General features: G+C 47.4%; 1 protein-coding gene across 2 annotated transcripts in view; it reads right to left on the minus strand.

The window, feature by feature from the left end:
* GALNT4 (polypeptide N-acetylgalactosaminyltransferase 4) overlaps positions 1 to 18195 on the minus strand; it is a 642979-nt gene that overhangs the window by 51862 nt on the left and 572922 nt on the right. For both annotated transcript variants that reach the window (XM_078687691.1, XM_078687692.1), the window contains exons 9-10: positions 1166 to 1297; positions 945 to 1055 (exon numbers count right to left, since the gene is read on the minus strand). In XM_078687691.1, coding sequence (XP_078543817.1) covers positions 945 to 1055; positions 1166 to 1297 — 243 coding nt within the window. The remainder of the gene's footprint in view (positions 1 to 944; positions 1056 to 1165; positions 1298 to 18195) is intronic.

The raw sequence follows: 18195 nt of genomic DNA on the forward strand, positions 1-18195 counted from the left end.
TTGTCACTATCCTCAGAAGAGAGCCTGTAGTCCCTTACCTGTTCCTTTGGATTCCGGCCGATAAAAGAAACCAAAAATCTCAGACTGCTCTCAAAGCCATCTACTAGTTCTGATATGATTTAAGAACTAGAGACGCATCAGATGCGGCCAGTTCAACCGAGTGCTGCATCAGGATTAGAGAAAACATGACTTCCCGCTGTCATAGGCTCGACGCCTCACTGAAAGCCAACAAGATGCTTCCAATTTAAATACGACTATTTTTTGATTATAAGTTTGGCAGTCGCTCTGTGAACTAGCTCTCTCTCCCAATAACTCCACCAGCTCTGCAAGCATGCCCATACCCCGAGGTGTGGGGGGGGGGCAGGAAACACCCTCTGCCAGGCTTTACCCGCCCCCATCAACATGGTCCTATTATCTGACAACACGTTTCTACACTAGAGGAACTTCATTTTTGACAATTTTAAAATACATGATGGAGCAATTTGAGAACGCAATTAAAAAAAGTGTAAAAGCAGTGCTGACATTGGAAAGCATTACGATTTTTTTTGTGCAGAGAAACAGTAGTGACTGGTCCGTTACTCAGTGCGGTTTATAAATACTGCATGTTTGATCATATTTCTCAAACCTAAATATTGGAAAACTTAGAGAAGCATAAGAATGTCATGTTCTGATGTAATTCATAACGGCATCTGCATAGATAACCTAGAATTGCCAGATACAACTAAGTGTTGTTGATTTATAATGAAACAATATCCTAGCCCAAATGCTCAAACATTTAATAAAGATGTTACAAGAAGTGTTGATCCTTTCTGAAAATACATGTACCAGTTCTGCTACGCAGGAGCTGCACCTTAGGTCTAAACTGAAACAAGGAGCAAGGGTGTTCATGCTGCCTGTGGGTGGCTGTGAAAGGCACTGATGAAAAATGTATATAAAATGGTTACCTGGTTTCCACCTTGGCCATGGCATCCGAAAAGAGAGAGATGAGCGCCCACAGGATTCCGATCAGGAGCGTTGTAATCTAAGCATTCTGATGATATACCCATACTCCTGATCTGAAAGAAGCACAGTGGTTGTTTATTGACAATATTCGCAGGTATGGTCGTTCTTTCAGTGCCGTTCTAACACAGACGTGCGCAGTGGAATTAAGATATGAATCACTTACTGCTCCATGCCAGCCCGGGCGATCCTCCGGCACATGCAATTCAGAAAATATGTTCTTCAAATACCAGTCAAAGTTCTTGCATTTTAGTCTATCCCGGACCAGCTTTCTTTCAGAAATATCCCCATAATTTTCCTAAAAAAGAACCAGTATTAGTGCTGCAGTGTCTATTGTTTTTGGTCAATGACCTGTAGCAGTCAACATTCATTTAAAAAGGCAAAAACTGTACAAAGTTGACACTGTTAGAAGGGTCAACGATGTTGAATTGTCAGGAACCCAACCATCAAATAATCGAAGGTACAGCTTTGATTTATAAGGGGTCTGATGGCTCAGCGGACTAATGCATCCACTGCAGGGGCCTGTGTTCGACCTCATGGTCACAGGTTCAAATCCCGTCAGGTCCAATCATCCATCAGAGGTAGATAAAATGTGTACCATTGAGTTGGGTAACAAAAAACATTTTTTTTCAGCACCAAGATATCCGTAGTGGTGAACGTGCGCTTTACAAATTCAAATGTTATGTTATATAAACACATATTATTTATGGAACAATACTCGGGAGGGGGGGGGGAGGGTTATCCCCATCTTCTTTAATTGAGGGCATCATAGGATGTCCGACCGAGGTGGAATCTCACCGGTTCTGACTTTCAAACGTTCAAACATATATAAAGACTGTCTTGTCTGTTAAAAACAGCATCAGGGAAGTCCATGACGTGCAAATACATTTCTCTTTGGCCGGTATATAACGGATTACCTATGAAGAACTACATGGTTTTGACTTTGTAGGACCTCGGTGACAGCTCACATCAAGACTGTGCTCTCTGGCCCCCAAACTTTAAGAATCCAGTTTCCTGCGACTTCCTTACGGACCCGCCAAGGCCCTGTTGTGCTCTCTGTAGATTGTCCTAATTTCCACAGCTGTATATGGCTAATTTTTTTCTTTTTGTAAATCGTTTTTATTAGCATTTCATTATATAATACAGTACATACGAATCAGTGATCTCATAAAGAAAGAACATGCTACTTGTACACCATGGCGTGCATTATGTCCTGGTCATATCATATAACCCATCCATTCTTTCATTAGGTAACTTCGCTAGTGTGAGAAGGTACATGGGTATAGAGCATGTGTCCATGAGAGATAGTCTGTAGGCTCTCAACACTAGCCCAGTAGGTGACTTGATGCTATGTTTGAAGATAACAATCTAAACTCTTCTAAACTGGGAGGCAGAACAAGGGTACACAGTGTCTATATTGACGTTGCTTAATATGAGTCAGCGGGTTGAGACATCCAAAGTGAGCATCTGGTTGTGTGGGGCTGAGAAGGGGCGGGCAGGGTATCAAACCAGAAGTATTATATTGGTTGTATGCCCCGGGCTACCACCCCTAGACCAGTAGATGCCTAATCTACGGGGAGACTGCAGTGGGTATCCATAGTACGCGCATTCGCTGCTGGGGCACGGGCACTCTAGGACAGCGGCTCTTCCGTCTCTCCCTGCTTAGAGGAGTGTAGTAGGATAGCCCATGACATGGGTTTGGGATGCTTGCGGATACCCTTAAGCTCTTCAGAACGAAGCACCCCCTCTTCTGCGGCACCCCATTTGCGGACCGCTCCCCACCAGTCTGCTATCGGGGTCCTGCCGGTGCCCTCCAGTGCATTGCTATGCACCGTTTGGCTAGAAGCAGCGTCAGGGACGCGAAACACGTCTCTACTTTCAGCGACTTACAGCGCTTATGAATGCCTTTAAAACAATAGTTGCAGGATACTTTTTTAGGGAATTCTAATGCACGGTCCCACTCCCTGTCATGCAATGGAATTCAGCTTCCCATTTCTCGCAAAGGGGTGTGAGGGTGATTGGCTTTAGAGCCCGCACCGCTTTGTAAATCCAGGTGACCAGGTGTCGCCCTAGGCCCATCTGTAGTAAAGTGTGTATCACAGGGTGTGTGGGGGGGCTCAGTGTCTATCGTATGCCACATTCTATGGCCGTTTTCCAGCAGTTATCGATATAAAAGAAATTGCCCTCTGGGAATCCCCACATCCACTACCAACTCCGCAAACGACTGCAATTGTCCGTTCGAGTATAGAGTGCCTACCTCCGTGACCTCGTGTGCCGTCCAGTCGCGGAGAATCAGCGCAGTGTAATGTGCCCAGCCTCTAGGGAACCCTACCAGCGGCAAGACGGGAGAGTACATGGGAGCTTTGCGGTTCAGTTGGTGTATCCGTGTCAGACAGGTTCCCGCCACCGTCATCTGGAGGGGCCGGTCACGTAGGGTCTTCGCCCCCGGTAGCTACATGTGAAGGATGGGTGTGGTTGCAGAGTTGCATATGGCTCATACAACATTTTCTCAAACAATGGGTGTGACTGCTGCAGCCATCGCAAATATACCATAATGGTCAGTGCTTTAAATGGAAAAAAGAAGTGCAGCATTAAAATGAGCTAGAGGTGTGGCAAGTGGGTGGGGCTAGGGGCGGGGCTACGGGAAGATATGATCATACATAATGACTTCTGTACTAGTTGCATCACATATCAAAACACATGAGAAATACGTTTTTATCAACAAAACAGATTAACTCATTACACAAAATGAAAGCCAAACAGGATGATATGTTAACATTTCCTTGTTTTGTAATATTTGCTGCTTCTTAATGCCATCCTGGGGGCAGATTTACAAACCCCTTGAGCTGCCAGGACGTCACTTTTTGTGACGCACTGGCAGCGCGTTTCTCTGCCCCATATTTAGAAGAGCAGGAAAAGCCAACCTGCATGGCTTTTCCTGTCCTAGTAAATATGGCCCCTTTACATGCTGCACTTTGCGTGAAAAGGGCGCTCCATGGGTGCTGCTGTGGGTGTTCCCCAGCAACACCCATGGAACCAGACACATTTCCAGATTTACGAGAAATCGTAAACCTGGAAATGTGCCAGTTTGCTACGCCGCCCTAGGGATGGCGTAGCCAGGCACAACGAGGAGAAATGTAAGGAATTTTTTTTTAATTTCTCCTAGTTTTTTCCTCTTTCAATGTGTGCTGCATTCTACAGCACGCATTAAAAGAGGAAAATCTCTGTAGTGATTGTTTTTGTGCAGGAAGGTGCCCCTACCCGCAAAAAAACAACCACCCCATGGTGCAGGCATCCTTGCATCATGGTGCAAGGGTGCCTGCGCCGGAGCATGGCAGCTGTTTGTGTGCCAGCACAGTGGAGAGCACAGGAATGCGACATATTGTAAATATGTCGCATTCCTGTGCTCTGAAAGTGCTGCAGCGTGGCACAGTCAAAGGGCTTGCGGTGCTGCGCTGCGGCACTTTCTTGTAGATCTGCCCCCTGTTATTTGTTGCTGTTTGGAACAATATTATCAATTCTCAAGCGTGCACACACACAAAGAAAGAAACAAGCACACATGCACACAAAAGCATTCCACACAGTCCCCTTAAAATATCTCCTGAGGGTGTCCTGATTCTCTCCCTCTTTCTCTCACAGAAGAACAGGCACACAAGCAGGCAAGCACACAGCCATATGCAAACACTCACACTAAGTCTTAGGTGGGATTAAAGCCATTTTAAACTCGTTACCTCCCATGGCTTTTTAATAGCCGCGGTCAGCCTGCTGCCTCCATACCTGTGTTTGCACAGATCCACACAATAGTGTGAATGTGATTAACAACACAGGGCCTAAATGGGGCCTCCACTGTCAAACACAGTGTGATACTGAACACAGGGACATCATGCAAAAAAAGCCCGCGCTGAATAGTTCAGCCGCAGCTCAGGAATAGAGTGGGCCTTGGCAGTCAGATAGGTTCCAACTCTGACAGCCTAGCGCTCACCAGCACTTGCAGCCAATCCGCCTACCTTTCAAGAGTACCGGTACTCTTCTCACAGTAGAGAAGTGCAGTACTTATAGTGGTTAAAATAAGAAGTGCCGGTAGTTAGTACCTGTGAGTGCTGGCCCATTTAAAGCAGTTTTTCCCATAACCAAATACATCACCAGTTGTCATGGTAGCTCATTCCTGGAGCACTGCCGATTCCCTGCTATTCATTGCCCTAAAGGCAGGGCTAACTTCACACTCATGAACCCATTACCCAGGGCAGCTGCTGTTATCATGTAAATGCAGCCATTAGCGTTGGAGGGGCATCCAAAAGGAAGCAGCTCCTGTACTGAACAAAAACATGAAAAGAAAACCTACTTTGCCTCAGGTTAAGGACAGTCTTGCGCTGCCACTCACTTTACTACGGCCAGTGTCATACCCTAAATGGGACTCGATTAGTGAAAGGAGGCCCCAACTCATTTCATGCACCTGACGGAGTGGTGGGGGTAGGGGGGCTAAATCACCGAATGGTCGCTGCACACCTGATTGACAGTGCGGGGTCTGTCTAGAGACCTTGCCCTGTTAATCACAGTGTGACAAGAGCCCACTCAAACCCCTGCAGTTTGGGAACACTGAAATGTGTGCTGCTATTCTTCAGCAGCAACTCTGCAGAAGGGCGGCTACTTTACAGGCTCATTTACTTACAAGCTGTTCGGAAGCCCTGCCCTGAGCTGGAGGAAATGCCTAACTTGAGCCTGCCGACGATCAGGCTACCGGTACTCTCCCGGTCTACAGAGAAGTGCAGGTACTGATGGCCAAAAAATTCGGAAATGCGGGTACTCAGTATCAGTGAGTACCGGCCCATTTAAAGCACTGGTAAAGAGTTGGCAGGCCTCATTTCGAGATTGGTGGATGTAGGCTGGTGCCCAACTCCCCCATGGAAACTTTCAGTTCCCCATTCTGTTTACATTACAGTTGAAGAAAACATCAAGTTTCCTTCTACACAGCCTCCGTTGGCTCTGCCGGTGGAAAACTCTGATCAACAGACTGTCTTCCACTAAGCCTCAGTCAATGTATAATAGACCACTCACCCTATACAGGGCAATCGTTCCATTGTACATTTGTCCTATCTCAGACCGACAGGGAAAGGTCAGCAGTTCCAAAACAAGTAGTGGCAAAGCCAATAGGTCGAGGTAATGCCCAAAGTATTGACCTTGTCAATGTGAATGTCTTTTAGCCATGTTCTCTAGCAGCACATCTGTTCAGCATGGCTGAAAGTCACTGTTTGCCCAGAATCATAGGATATACTAACACAACTACTAGCCATCGCACTCCTACAAGTGTGACAAAACAGGCTATTCCAGGCCCACAAAGCTTCACAAGTGCCTTAGGTAGCAGGCATTAGTCATTTTAATGTATATTGAATTAATAAACAACTGTTGTGCTCATCTCTAAATCAGACAAACAGTGACACCACGTAGCAGACTGTCATAAGTGCCTGTGTTGACAAGTAAGTGACGGTGCCCATCACCAGAAACCACCGGCTCAAATTAAGCACTGTGGGGGTTAGGAGGGCTCTGGCTCACTACAGTCTCCGGGGATAAGACCAGCTCTCTAAAATACAGAGAGCTACTCTCCGGTTACAGTTGGGTATATGTGTTCTAATTAACATATCATTACTAAAAAAGATTTGAACAATAAAATACCAAGAGTTGGGGTATAGGCACACTGTCACTCCAGAACAGCATAAGTCCATCTGGTTGAGTCTGTGCTGTGGGATCCTCTGCCACTTTGAGTAAAGCCTGTTGCCTCTGGCTATGGAAGAGCGATGGGGACCTTGATGCTCAAAAAGATACTGCACTGCCCTCTGAAGAAAGCTGGGTACCTCGCAGTCTTTCTTAAAAGCGGCAAGGAGCACTCTGGCTTTCAACAGTAGAAAAGTTTAGTGGGACTTCAAGGAGATGCATTGTTTAAAGCAACTGTACATTGCGGGCCCAACTCTTTGCTTTACATAGGATCAGATGCAATGAAAGAAAATAAAAATAGAGGATAAACATACATTTCTGAAAGTCAATATCTGGGTGAATAGTTGTATTTGCTCCCACTTATAACTCACAAACTGTAAAGACAAATATCAATTAGATTAGAGAACTGCTTTTGCAGAGCACTCTGTAGTTGAGGATTCAGTTTTATTACATTCAATTGGAGCAGGCTAAAATAGATGCCATCTTTTGCTTTAAAACATGTATGTTACATCGTAACATTCCATTAAAGGTTATAGTTTAAGACTGTTCTCACTGGCCTCCAAGCTCATATGGTTGGAACTTGAATGTTAAATGTTATATATGATTTTAACTAAGTGCAAATTACATAGATCCAAGTATATGTTTCTTTTCTTTTAAATTTCTTTAAAATATACAAAAAATTCATTTCTGGTATCTAGGTGCGTGAGAGCCCCAATCATGATCCGTACCTAGGAGGTCACCTCCGGCAAAGACCGCCGCGGGCATAGCTATTGAAAGGCACAATGAGGGGTGTCACCTCTGGCTTGTAAATGGTGAAACGTCCAGGGTTCTGGAAGAAATAGTGGGAGGTGGAGCATCATCCCCCGCGGACTATGGCAACAGACTGTGGTCGAAGCAGCTGTAATGGAAAGGAGAGGCATTATGGAGTGAAATATCACCGCAAGGAAAAGCGCGGCGTCTAGCGAAGAGCTGTGGTGCTGCAACCTCATCAGCTCGTGTGCAGTCAGACGGAGAAGGCGGAATAAAAAATAATAATAGAAAAACCTGGTAAGGAGCGCATTCGGCAGCCCCTGAGTGTAGCGTGGGGCTTGGGTGGTGGCGGAGGTGGCCCTCTTAGGTACAGGTTCGGTTTGCTGCTGCTCGCCCCCCCATTTTGCTGCAGATAAATTGCTTTACAAAGACTTGTGGTGAAACTTGTAGTAATTAAGGGAAAGAGAGGCGGAAAAGAAAAAGGTGGAAGAGCAATCAGCTTACTGTATGTAAGTGGAAAGATTGTGCTGAGTTGTATTTTTTTTTTCTTTGGGGAAACATCTTCCACCCTGACTTCATAAAACATCATACAGTGTGGGATGTTGCAGGGAAAACCCTTACCCCAGCGAACGTCTCCAAAACCGCTAAAGTGGCAATAGCCAGGAAAAATCAGGTGGGGCAAACTGGCACTACAGTGATGGAAGAAGAAAGTAGGGAATGTAGCCCAAGTGCCAATTTGAGTGCGAAACAAGGGGACCCTCCAGAATTAGAGATACATTTTGATTCAGGGGAGGCAGTCAGAGTTCCAGCTACGTATCAATTGGTGCTTTCCCCCAATACTCCCATAGAACTGGGTGTTGCTACTCTTGATGACTTAGCACGGACGCAAGATAGCGCATGGGCCCGCATCCGGACAGTGGCACCAACAACATTAGCAAGCATGAATCCTGGCGAAAACCCATCTTAACCACTATTTGGGTCTAAAGGTGCGAAATCTGTAGTGGAAGATGGCAGGACACCATCAGTGTCGATGAGCTTGAAGTCCGGGATAACAGAATTGGTACCTTCAGCTTCCCTGGTGCCAAAGAGAGATCAAACATCCCAGATGTCATAGACGGCGAATTTGCTAAAAGAAATCATAACATTCCCAAACTGCCATCAGCGATTGAACCCCTCAATTCTAAGAAAGTGCACAGAGTGACTCAAGGTGGGGCTCTGAGGAAGCCTCAGTTAATAAAACTCAGCGGGGAGACTTCCTTCATGTAATTCTAGAAGAAATAAGAGAGATGAAAAACGCACAAGAAAAGGCCCTCTGAGAAGTCAGGAGTCAGCACTGTCAATGACAAGATTCTGTAACTAAACCAGAGGCTTACGGAGGCAGAACAGAGTATATCATATCTAGTAGATGCTCAGAAAAATTCGGAATCAGTTCAAGAAAAGCATTGGCAGCAGGGGGGCTAGGGCGCTAGAGAGCCAGAGCAAGATGGCCGCGCACTAGTGCTGCTCTGCTGGCCGGAATGACGATCAGCTAATTATAGGTGGAATTGCGACACATTCATACGTATCAATATTAGTTTCTGAAATCAGAAACCTAATGCGACCTGTGCCGTTGCTGAACGCAATTCATTCGGTCGAGGTATGGAGAAAAAGAAGCTAAAGCACGAGACCCCCACGAACAGACAAAACTGCAGCACGCAGCAGAGAAATGATCGACCTGTCTGCATAATAACCCTGAAGCGAACCGAGTACACCTTCCCGACTTCGGCTGGACCGCAGTAATATGTACTGCCGCCGCTCCGAGGTATAAAATAAATACATCTGTCTGAGGATGGTGAACAGACAGTGAAGCGTGACCCTCCCGATGCAGGCAAAATGGTGGCACGCAATGAGCAGTAAGCGTTCCATGAACATAGGGAACTGACGGTGGACCTGACCCGCTGTCCCGTATCCCGCTGGACAACTGCTAAAGTGAGTACAGTCAGCAGTGCACTTGATGCACAGAAATACTGCAAGCAAATATGGCATGATGCACGAACCACCATCAGAAATGCGCTAAATAAACGCTAGCTACTGCTGTTTGCTGCAAGACGCCGCCTTCAGATATTTGCACCGAAGGTCCCCTAAACAATGTAATGACAACGAAAGCATCTACTACCACGAACCTGAATAGCTGCCACATCTTGGGTGCGATAAGTGCATGATCAGGAGGTACATCTGCCCCTAGCTGTTGACGCAACGTGGAGCTGCATGGAGCGGTGAATGAACGAGGGATCCTGTACGTGTTGGTAGCCAAAGAACGCTATTACGCCGTGACAAAATGGTCCACGAGAATAAGATGTGTTTTGGGCATATCTGAGAACATTGGCAACACCTATAGCACCAGAGCGGGAAACACCTCCTAAAACTGCGTCACAGAGACTCTGACAAGTATACAGCACAACCCATACGTGAGACATTGCTGATGAACAACCCCATTTAAATTTTTTTTTCAAAAGCTGACAGCGGCTATATCACTGATGCTGGACCAATAACCATTCATATACATTGCTTAGTTGCGCACAACGACTTTAATGCCGCATAATACCGTTGCCAAATGTAGGTATATTCAATCAGCTATGCGGTGGATTCTACAATTGACATAGTAGTACACCAACACGACAAATACACCAGCTAAATAGCGGATGCAGGTTGTGCAGCAGCTTGCCTTGGGGGGAAAACAAACACACAACAAGGACCCCACCACTGGAGGAAGAAAACTACAGTTCTGATATCTGCTCGTCGGCAAGGAAGAATGGGCAAAACTGACAAACAGCAATCAAAATTTCTTTGTGAACAATACAGAACCCCCAGACTCCTCAGTTTGAATGCAGACGCCTAACAAGAGACGGAGCAAACCACCAACGCCAAAATGGAAGCCGCACTAACCGCCATTCACCAAAGCCTGCAAATCTTTGACGGGAAGATAGACACGCTAACGGTAAGAATGGACAATATGTCTGCCAAACTAGACAAACAAGGTGAATGTCTAGACGTAGTGGAACAACGTGTCTCCTCGGTGGAAGATGTATCTCACGCCACAGCGAGCAAATGCAGTGATATGGAAAAACTTCTGGAGATTATAAAAACCTAAACTGAAGATTTTGAAGCCAGATCACGCGAAACAATCTACACATTATGGTCACCTCGAAGATTATGTCGAAAAAATGTTGAAAGACATTTTTGGCGCAGAACACTTTTTACCGATGCTTATAGTAGAAAGAGCGCACAGATCTCTTGCCCCTAGACCACTACCAGGCTCCTCACCTAGACCCATAGTGGCCAGAATTCTAAACTGTAGACACCGGGATACAGCACTCTGACTAGCAAGGGAGAAAAAACGTCTTGATAATAATGGCTGTCAGGTTTCGCTGTACCCTGATTTTACGATTGCAGTCCAGATTGCTCGTAAAAACTTTGCACCTGCAAAGAGGAAACTACGCCACATGAATATCAACTATGCAATGCTATACCCTGAAAGACTACGTGTCACGTATGAAGGTAAAACGAAGATCGTAGCAACACCAAAAGCGGCTCAGGATTTCCTTAAACATATCAGACCGAAGCAAGCAAATTTAGGAAGATCTGCACCACCCACAAATTTGAGCTCCTAGACGAAAGCACATATATACTCGGGAAGTAAGTGCTATGCTGCAAGGCATGAGTCCAACTGCAACCAGAACCAGAAAGGCTATGTTACCATTGCTGGAACTCTGCGCAGTGATCTTCAACGAACTTAGAGTCCACAGGTTACGAACGAACAATGAGAGTATTGTATATGTTACTCTATAATTATAAAGTTCGTTATTCCTATCATCTCAAACCCTGAACTGATGGAACAGGTGGAGATATTCCGCACTCGTAGAGATACTACTCGCAAAACCCTTTTGATTAGCAAACAATTGTAAACTTGCAAAAAAAGTGTAAGTTTAACTATGTGACTCAGGCTCTCAGCGTTTTAAACTTGGCCTTTTTTTAATTGCAGAGGATCGGTTTGATTTATTTATTAATCAAGTAGTGTGCAAGTACTGCGTAACTAAACTTTATGATAATAAAATACCTGCTTGAGGTATTCATAATAAGTTAGAAATGTTCCCAATTCTCCCTGGACTAAAAGAGCTAAATGTTTACAAGATTATTTTGATTCAAAATGTGCACCCTTTTCAAAACATTGTCAGACGGCAGTCAAAATATGCAGAATAACCTTGAAGTGAATTAGTGAAAGGTCCTAAAGGGAAAGTTGTGTATCTATCTTTAGAATTTAAACAGAATATTGAATCTCTTAACCTAGATCGAGACGTAGAGGAACCACTTGTGGTTCCAGTAAATGGTGTGCCAAAAAACAATAGCAAAATTTGGCAGGAATTAGTTCATTTAAAGAAAGTAAAGAGAATACCTTAAAAGAGACAACATATTCTATAAAATCTCCAAAATTTGGAGCGGATACTGATGAGTCAGTGCTATTGTTCATTGAGCAGTATATAGCATATGGGATTCCCAATGAAAGTGACAATAGAACACTTAGGCAGGAAGTGTTGAGATTTCAGTCCCACAGATGTGGCAAGAACTGTTGTTGCAGATACAAACCCAAAAGTAAAGACTACACCAAGTGCTGCTTTGGTTTTCCTAGGCCTATTACCTAAAGGTAGAGTAAATACTTTTATGTCTGCAGTTAGACATACAGTCACTGGCAACTCTCCTAAGAACACATGTAGCATAAAGAGAAGCAAGGCACCAAAATTTAGTAAATCAATTACTTCAACCCTGTCATTTTCTCTATGTGTAATGCAAATATGGACATTCAGTTTGTGGCAGCCAATTTGACTGCTGTTACTTGATATGTTACCTCTTACATTACACAGTGTGAAAAGACAGAAACAAAAGAGGTGTGGGAAGAGATTTCTGCAGAAAAGTCTTTAACAAAGAAATTGTATTTCTTCAGTTTTAAGATGCTTTATCACAGGGAAGTAAGTTTGTATGAAGGATGTGCGAGATTAAGTTCTTCTAGTTTATATGGAAAGTCCAAATCGATCGTAGATTGGTTTAGGTTTTACTTCTACCCGTAACAGTGTATGGAAGTCCTCAGATGAGATTGAATACTGTGCACACTCTGATCCAGAAAATACAGAGATTGTGCAAACAAATATTCTTGATACCAACTGTCCAACTCGAAGTGTCTATTTAGAAAATATATGTTTGTAAAAGTAGTTCAGTTCTGCACTACAGAAACAATGTGGAAGAAAACATTGAAAGTGGAAAGGTTGCTGTCGATGGGTGGAACGGTTATTTAGTGAGACACAATAAAGCAAGACTCATCAACCACCACAAAGTCTCTTGTCAAACTGCTGGTAATAGAGAGTTATTTTATTGGGATCCTCTACAAATGTTTAAACCCTGAAATCATGAAGAAGAACTGTTATGTCAACGACTGCTATGAAGATGTTTTCAATGCAGTTAAAGACCAGATCGAATGTGCAGTGTTCACTACTTATTTGAAAATGTTGATTGATAAAATTCAACAAGAGAAGACAATAGCAGTCAAGATTGCAAACAATAGTTGCCAATGTAGCGAGAGTTCTGGATCTCATAATCAAGAATCACTTGGCCAGCCTGTTATTGAGAATGAAGCAGCCATTGCAGGAATGAGGTGCAGAATGTGATGGATCAGGTCAGGTTTCAATCTATAGACCTAGACAAATTCGTAGGGCAACTTAATTAAGAGCAGCTATAGATATACCAGAAGATAACTGCATCAGTGGATCATGTAAGGGAAACAGTCGGAACATCGCAGCCTCAGCCACGCGTGCTCCGACTTTGCAAGCGCTCCACGCATGCCTTTACCACGCATATACCTTAAACAGGCATATGCGTAGCTAAGGCAGTGCATGGTCTAGCTGCTGGCGGCTGCTCAGTGGAACTCGGAAGGAGGAAGACCTTGGACGAGGAAGCGGAGGACGAGGTGAGATAAGTGGGGCTGGAGCCAGGTTTTGGGGAGGTGGGGGTAGTTTGAATGGGTTGGGGGTAGTTGTAAGAGTTGGGAGATCAGGGTAATTTTCAGGGCTGGGGGGGTCAGTGAGTTTTCAGGGCTGAGGGATTGGGCAGTAGTTTTCAGGGCTCGGGGGGGCGGGTAGTTTTCAGGGCTGGGGTGTAGGGGTAGTTTTCAGGGCATAGGTGAGTTGGGTAGTTTTTTTAATTCGGGGTTAGGCCTAAGGGCAGCGGGGGGTTGGGGTAGTTTTAGGGACAGTGTGGGGGGGGATGTCGGGCTAGTGTATGTACAGGGGCACGGTTTTAGGCCTTAGGGCAGGGGGAAGGGAACGGGTAGTCGGAGTAGTGTTTAGGGCTTAGGGACAGGCGGGTAGTTTTTTAAATTAGGGTTTTGGGATTTAGGCCTAAGGGCAGTGGAAGGGGTAGAGGTAGATTTAGGGACAGCACCGAAGGGTGGAAGGGGATTGGAGCACGGTTTTGGCTCTCAGGACGGAGGGGGCCAGATGGGGGTATGCAGCGTAGGAAGGGTGCGAGGAGGGTAGGAGTAGTGGCGACCTAAGCCACGCATACCCCCTCACCATTCATGTCTTACCACAAAACTGCGTAGTAAAGGCATCAATCAATCAATCAGGGAATTGTAAGCGCGCTACTCCCCCGTGAGGGTCTCAAGGTGCCGAAGGGGGGGGGCTGGTCTGGTCATCCGAAGAGCCAGGTCTTGAGAGTCTTCCTGTTAAAGGAATGTCTGGTTAAGAGGCATTCATGCTTTGGGCTGTGTGGTAGAGGCATGCATGTTTTAGCCATGCATGCCTCTATCATACAACCATCATGGAATACTGCATGATAACTTTGAATATACATGCACCACATTCAAGCCTACTCTTCGATATGTAGGTGGACAAGCAGGCACTGGCAAAAGGTTCCTACTAAAAGTGCTTGTTGTATATGTCCAGAAAATAACTGATTGCAAAGTTTCTTGTATTGTGACAGCACCCATTGGACTTGCCACACACAAAATAAAAAGTATTACCTTGCATAGACCTCTGATGTTGCCAGTGGAGCATGACAACAAGCTTGAGTACCACACATTTTCTTGTGATGCTTGTCATGAGGTATCCAGGGTTCTTAAAAAACTGATGGTTCGAATTGTAGATGAGGTGAGCATTCTACCCCCAAAGACCCCATTAAAGTTCTAGATGCACAACAGATCAGTCTGACTTCATGCACATGAGTTAGAATTACCCTGAGTTGGTGCCATATTGGGCTGAGGTTGTAGGTACATTACAGGATGTAACAAGGATAGTACTGAAGCTATTGATTAAGCTTTGTTTATTGGGGCTTATTCCCTACCCCATGGATGGTAGGACGCAGAGACGGTTTGCAGAATTGGGATCTTCCTGGCAAAACAGCAAGCTACTATTCATTGTATTGCAAACGCGGGGCCTACAGTGGTTGCATGGATGAGAGACATGGAGGAATGGTGGCAAAAGAGTGTAGATTGAGAGAGGTAAGAACTGATAAGAAGGCAGAAGAGGATTGTATGATCTGGGCGGACCTATTGCCCAGTTTGGTGGGTTCTGGGGGAGGGGATCTGTTCCAGGGGGGAGGGATGGTGGACAGAAGTTCCGGTGAGGGCCACACCCCTCCCACAGACTGAGAGTCAGAAATTGTACAGGGGCTGCCAGCATGGTGCCCTCAGTGATGTGGGACGGTTAGTGGTTGGGGCAGCCCTCTGGGACCCCTTCCTGCTTGGATAATCATGGACTTGTGGTTCTGGCGTGTGTGGGGGCTCAGGCGTGTGGGGTGAAGAAGAGTGCTGCAATCTGATAAACCCAGTTGGACAAGATTTCTTGCATGATCAGACTGCACTTATTATGGACTTAATTCCGGCACTGTTCACTGGTTGGCGGAGGAGGGGGTTTGCCCCCATATTTTTATGTACAAATAAATAATACAATAAAACAAGCATTGGAAATGCAATAGGTCTCGCATTAGAAAAGTTGGAGTTATTGGTCTTGTAAATGACATATTTTATTTATTTGTTGGTTTTTAAAATTGCTAAATTGATGGCTTTGTCATTTACAATGCCAATAGTTATAACTTTCGCGAATGTGACACCTATAGCATTTGGAATGCAACATGTTTTGTATTTACGTGACTTAGATGGCATCTCTGGTGGTTAGGCCACATCTCTAGAGAGCAGGAGAGTGCAGCAGGGGAGAGAAGTACAGCAATGCAATAGGTCTCGCATTAGGAAAGTTTGAGCTATTGGTATTGTAAAGGACACATTTTTTATTTATGTGCTTGTTTTGAAAATAGCGAAATTAATAGCTTTGTTATTTACAATGCCAATAGTTTTATCTTTCGCAAATGTGACACCTATTGTAACACAATATGTGTTGTGAGGGTGAGTGAGGGTGAGGGGTTGTGGTTGAGGGTGAGGGGTTGAGGGTGAGTGAGGGTGAGGGGTTGAGGGTGAGTGAGGGTGAGTGAGGGTGAGGGGTTGAGGGTGAGTGGTTGAGGGTGAGTGGTTGAGGGTGAGTGAGGGTGAGTGAGGGTGAGTGAGGGTGAGTGTGGGTGAGTGTGGGTGAGTGTGGGTGAGTGAGGGTGAGTGAGGGTGGGTGAGGGTGGGTGAGGGGTGGAGGGTGAATGAGGGTGGGTGAGGGGTTGAGGGTGAGTGAGGGTGAGGGGTTGAGGGTGAGGGTGAGTGAGGGTGAGTGAGGGTGAGGGTGAGTGAGGGTGAGTGAGGGTGAGTGAGGGTGAGTGAGGGTGAGTGGGTGAGGGGGTGAGGGGTTGAGGGTGAGTGAGGGGGTGAGGGTGAGGGGTTGAGGGTGAGTGAGGGGAGTGAGGGTGAGTGAGGGTGAGTGAGGGTGAGTGAGGGTGATGGGTGAGGGGGTGAGGGGTGAGGGAGTGAGTGAGGGGGGGTGAGGGTGAGGGGTTGAGGGTGAGTGAGGGGTTGAGGGTGAGGGGGCGAGGGTGAGGGTGAGGGGTTGAGGGTGAGGGTGTGAGGGTGAGGGGTTGAGGGTGAGGGGTGGGGTGAGGGGTTGAGGGGAGGGGTTGAGGGTGAGGGGGTTGAGGGTGAGGGGTTGAGGGTGAGGGTGAGGGGGTGAGGGGTGAGGGTGAGGGTGAGGGTTGAGGGTGAGGTGAGGGTGAGGGGTTGAGGGTGGGGGGGTGAGGGTGAGTGAGGGTGAGGGGTTGAGGGTGGGTGAGGGTGAGGGGTTGAGGGGGTGAGGGTGAGGGTGGGTGAGGGGTAGAGGGTGAGTGAGGGTGAGGGTTGAGGGTGAGTGGAGGGTGAGGGGTTGAGGGTGAGTGAGGGTGAGGGGTTGAGGGTGAGTGAGTGTGCGGGGTGAGGGGTTGAGGGTGAGTGGGGTGAGGGGTGAGGGGTGAGGGGAGTGAGGGGTGAGGGTGAGGGGTGAGGGGTGAGGGTGAGGGTGGGGGTGAGGGGTGAGGGGGTGAGGGGGGTGAGGGTGAGTAGGGGTTGAGGGTGAGGGGTGAGGGTGAGGGGTTGAGGGGGTGAGGGTGAGGGGTTGAGGGTGAGGTTGAGGGTGAGGGGTTGGGGTGAGGGGTTGAGGGGTGAGGGGTTGAGGGTGAGGGGTTGAGGGTGAGGGGTTGAGGGTGAGGGTGAGGTGTGAATGAGGGTGAGTGAGGGTGAGTGAGGGTGAGGGTGAGGGGGTGAGGGTGAGGGTGAGGGAGGGTGAGAGAGGGTGAGAGAGGGTGAGTGGGGTGAGGGTTGAGGTGAGGGTGAGTGAGGGTGAGTGAGGGGTGAGGGTGAGTGAGGGTGAGTGAGGGGTTGAGGGTGAGTGAGGGTGAGGGTGAGTGAGGGTGAGGGGTTGAGGGTGAGGGTGAGTGAGGGTGAGTGAGGGTGAGGGTGAGTGAGGGTGAGTGAGGGTGGGTGAGGGTGAGTGAGGGTGAGTGAGGGTGAGGGGAGTGAGGGTGAGTGAGGGGTTGAGGGTGAGTGAGGGTGAGTGAGGGTGAGGGGTGAGGGTGAGTGAGGGTGAGGGTGTGGGGGTGAGGGTGAGGTGAGGGTGAGGGGTTGAGGGTGAGTGAGGGTGAGGGGTTGAGGATGAGTGAGGGTGAGGGAGAGTGAGGGTGAGGGTGAGGTGAGGGTGAGGGGGTGAGGGTGAGTGAGGGTGAGGGTGAGTGAGGTGGAGGGGTTGAGGGTGAGTGAGGGTGAGGGTTTGAGGGTGAGTGAGGGTGAGGGTGAGTGAGTGTGAGGGTGAGGGTGAGGGTGGGTGAGGGATGAGGTGAGGGGTTGAGGGTGAGTGGAGGGTGAGGGGTTGAGGGTGGGTGAGGGTTGAGGGTGAGGGGTTGAGGGTGGGTGAGGGTGAGGGTTGAGGGGGGGGATGGAGGGGTTGAGGGTGGGTGAGGGTGAGGGGTTGAGGGTGGGTGAGGGTGAGGGGTTGAGGGTGAGTGAGGGTGAGGGGTTGAGGGTGAGTGAGGGTGAGGGGTTGAGGGTGAGTGTGAGGGTGAGGGGTTGAGGGTGAGTGAGTGTGAGGGTGAGGAGGTGAGGGGTGAGGGTGAGGGTGAGGTGAGGGGGTGAGGGTGAGGGGGTGTGAGGGGGAGTGAGGGGTTGAGGGTGAGGGGCGAGGGTGAGGGTTGAGGGTGAGGGGGTGAGGGGATGAGGGTGAGGGGGTGAGGGTGAGTGAGGGGTGAGGGTGAGGGGTTGAGGGTGAGGGGTTGAGGATGAGGGGTTGAGGGTGAGGGGTTGAGGGTGAGGGG

The sequence above is a fragment of the Lissotriton helveticus genome, chromosome 4_1 (assembly GCF_964261635.1).
Source record: "Lissotriton helveticus chromosome 4_1, aLisHel1.1, whole genome shotgun sequence".
NCBI lineage: Eukaryota > Metazoa > Chordata > Amphibia > Caudata > Salamandridae > Lissotriton > Lissotriton helveticus.